This window comes from Halyomorpha halys, unplaced genomic scaffold (genome assembly GCF_000696795.3).
Source record: "Halyomorpha halys isolate HHAL.00 unplaced genomic scaffold, Hhal_1.1 Scaffold1095.1, whole genome shotgun sequence".
NCBI lineage: Eukaryota > Metazoa > Arthropoda > Insecta > Hemiptera > Pentatomidae > Halyomorpha > Halyomorpha halys.
This window is the reverse complement of record NW_027106116.1, coordinates 19,213-22,524: the sequence shown is the minus strand read 5'-3', so window position 1 is coordinate 22,524 and position 3,312 is coordinate 19,213. Positions and strand designations below refer to the sequence as shown.

Here is a 3,312-nt window from a genome sequence, read left to right as displayed (position 1 = left end):
CATATAATTTACTTATTTGTAATTTGTGATTATTTTTTCTTAATAGCTATGGGACTTGTACCTTCTCCTTTTGACTGTTACCTCGTGAACAGGAGCTTGAAAACATTGGCTATAAGAATGGACAGGCACATTCAAAATGCAACTGAGGTTGCCACATTTTTGGAACAGCACCCACTTGTTGAAAAAGTTATCTATCCAGGTAATGTCTAAGATAAATTAATTTGTGCTTAAAAAAGAAACTGACCCTAAAGGGATATTCAAGTAGAGTTGAGGTTTTTTACATAGATAGATAAATAGTTTATTAGCCAATATATATATGTCTTTTAGCCATAGAGTTTTGCCCATTTGGTGTTAGTTGTTGTTGTTGTTAGTATTGAATGACAATGAAAGCATAAATATAAATACGTACACATACGTAAATTCCTATTGCTTACTGTAACATCTTAATATAATTTAATACTACAACAAATTAAATTTTTTTTTCTTAATAAATAATTAAATAGTTATTGGAGAAGTTTGTTGAGGGGTGCGGTCAGTAAAGAACAACATAAATAAACAAAACAATATTTATTTATTTTATTCCGATGTTTCGACCTGAGTTTCAGGTCTTCATCAGGGCTATAGAACAAAAGAGATAACAACATTTAGAGAAACATAAAATTGAAAAGGAATAGTATATATATTTATAAATTGATTGTACTGAAATCTCATTTTTTTTTTGTCCACATTGGTTTATAAATTTAAAATTTATATTTAAAGATAAAGTAAACCTTTCATTACAGAAAGAAGTAAAAAAATAATGTAATCACTTTTTGTTCTTAGGATTGGAATCACACCCTCAATACAAATTGGCCAAAAGGTTGTGGAAGGGAGCATCTGGGATGATCTCATTTTATATCAAGGGAGATCTGAAAACTAGTACTGCATTTTTAAAAGCTTTGAAAATTTTCATTCTAGCTGAAAGTTTAGGAGGCTTCGAATCGCTTGCAGAATTACCGTAAGTCTATTAATATTTCATTTTAATTTATATTAAAAATTATTGATTATAAATTTTATTCTGTATTCATTTTTCTGAAGACAAAAACCTACTTTAAGAATCAAGACATCAAAGTCTTTTCTTTCCCTCCAATTATTACATTTTGATTTACACTTAAGTAACTACTGACGACCATTATACACCAGATGAAATGTGGAATGAGTGGAAATTTTGGAGGGATGCGGAAGGGCTTGAATTCCATCGGTCCTAAACTCCATCTAGTCATGCCTAAATCCAATCACTTCAACTTTGAGTGATTAATTAAATTAATTTGCCAACAGTGAGTTGGTTCAATATGAAATTTGTCATGTGAAATATGAGTACAATGTAACCTCGATTATCCAAATTTTGGTACTCTGAACAATCCAGTAATCCGATCTTGTGTTAAAAACAAACACTAACTTTTTTTACTCTTTTTTGAGAAAACTCAGTAGGCAATAACATTTTTATTTTCAAATAAAAGTGCACATGTGTAAAGGATAATTTTAACTTCCCGATCTATAGGCAAGTTATTCCAATCACCATGGAAATTTTTACTGTTTTGATATCGGGTAATATTATTCCTATGAAAGTGTTCATAATATATTTGGTTGGAATTAGAAATACATAATATATATTGTATAAATCATTTGAATCTGTAAAACTAATTTAATTAAATTATAATAATGAAGGCCTAACAACCCCAAACCACCAAACGCTCTCTGCATACATCCTTCCAGTGACACTCCTCCAAATCCAATTCCACTAAATCAGTTTTAAGGCAATCCTTCCATCTACGTTTTGGTCTACCCCTCGGACGTTTACCCATTGGTTCAGTGTTTATTAGCATTTTAGTGATCCGCTCGTTACTAAGTCCTACAACCTTAGACACCTATCTTATACACCACAATGCTATAACTTGAATTATATGTACCGGGTGTAGGTCCCTTAATTAATCCAGCGTTGTGTAATCTTCTAAATTCTCCTGTTAATTCATCCTTTTTCGGTCCGGATATTTTGCGTAATTCTTTATTTTTGAAAACCCTAAGACGCTGTTCATCCCTTAGTAATTTAATTAATAGACCGACAATTAGACTCATAGCACCTAATGAAAAAAAAATTACTTCTTTAAAAAAGATTAATTGTTTAAAACTTAATAATGTTAAATTTCCCGCATAAAATAAGTAAATAAATCATGTTGTTGCTTGTTTGTTTTTTTACACTATTTTTTTTAATCCAAACTTTTTAGTAATCCAAACATCCTCTTACAGCAATTAGTGATTACACAGATTACACTGTATTTAAATTTTTGGATGCCAGATTTTCAGAATTTGGATTACTAAAGAATATAATATGTTTGAATATTCCGATTTATAAGCTTTGATTCAAACCCTCTAAAAAATAAAGGAGGATAGAAAGCATTTTTCGCAATATTTAAGATTAAAAACAATTTATTAGGTTGTTTTTCTTAAACTTTATATTCTTTCTTCAATCATGGAAATTTATATTTTTTATTTATCGAAATATAATAAATTTCAGATCCATCATGACACATGCTTCCGTTCCTGAAGCTGAAAGACTGAAGTTAGGCATCAGCGACAACTTGATAAGAATCTCCGTGGGACTCGAAACTGCTGCAGACCTTGTCAAAGATCTCGATCAAGCCCTTAAGGTCGCGACTGCATCTTCCTAGTCATAATATTATGTAATGACTGTGCCACAGTTTTAATTATTGTTATTGTTTTATGTTTATATTCTTATTACATTGTAAGTAAAAGGCATGCATCTACAATAGATTTTAAAATATTTATTTATTTTCTTTATAAAATAATTGTGCAATGTAACTGTTTTTATAATTCATAATTTTAAATACTCTTCTGAGTCGACAAAAAAAAACTGCTTTTCCCAAAATTACTGTAGTAAGAACAGAATTTTATTATGTTGATGAAATATTTAAATATGCCGTATATTAATTTAAGAATTTTTTTAAATATAATTTTTCTGTGTTACAATGTTTGGGGAAAGAGGTTTAAATGCTTATTCCTTCTGTTGTCTTTCAGATTTAGATTATTATTTAGATTTTGGCAAATGTAATTTATAATATTGTTATTTTAACTTTTATGAACAGAAATTTATTGTTAAATATCAGATTTTTTTTAGTTTTGTCTTTAAATAAATAGTTATCATTCCGCTCATGAGAGCGATAAACAAAATAATTCACTTATAGTATTTGTTAAAAGTATTGGTTAGTAAGATTTTTGCATCTTTGCACTGTTGAATTTGTATTTTTTTTTTTT

General features: G+C 28.9%; 1 protein-coding gene across 1 annotated transcript in view; it reads left to right on the top strand.

Moving 5' to 3' along the window:
- The window catches only part of LOC106688270 (putative cystathionine gamma-lyase 2), a gene marked incomplete at its 3' end in the record, with an annotated part of 12,372 nt that extends 9,061 nt beyond the window's left edge, over window positions 1-3,311 (top strand). Inside the window, 1 exon segment of the mRNA XM_067053660.1 lies at window positions 2,555-3,311. Within this exon segment, the coding sequence (XP_066909761.1) occupies window positions 2,555-2,708 (154 nt within the window).
- Window position 3,312: the final 1 nt, after the last annotated feature.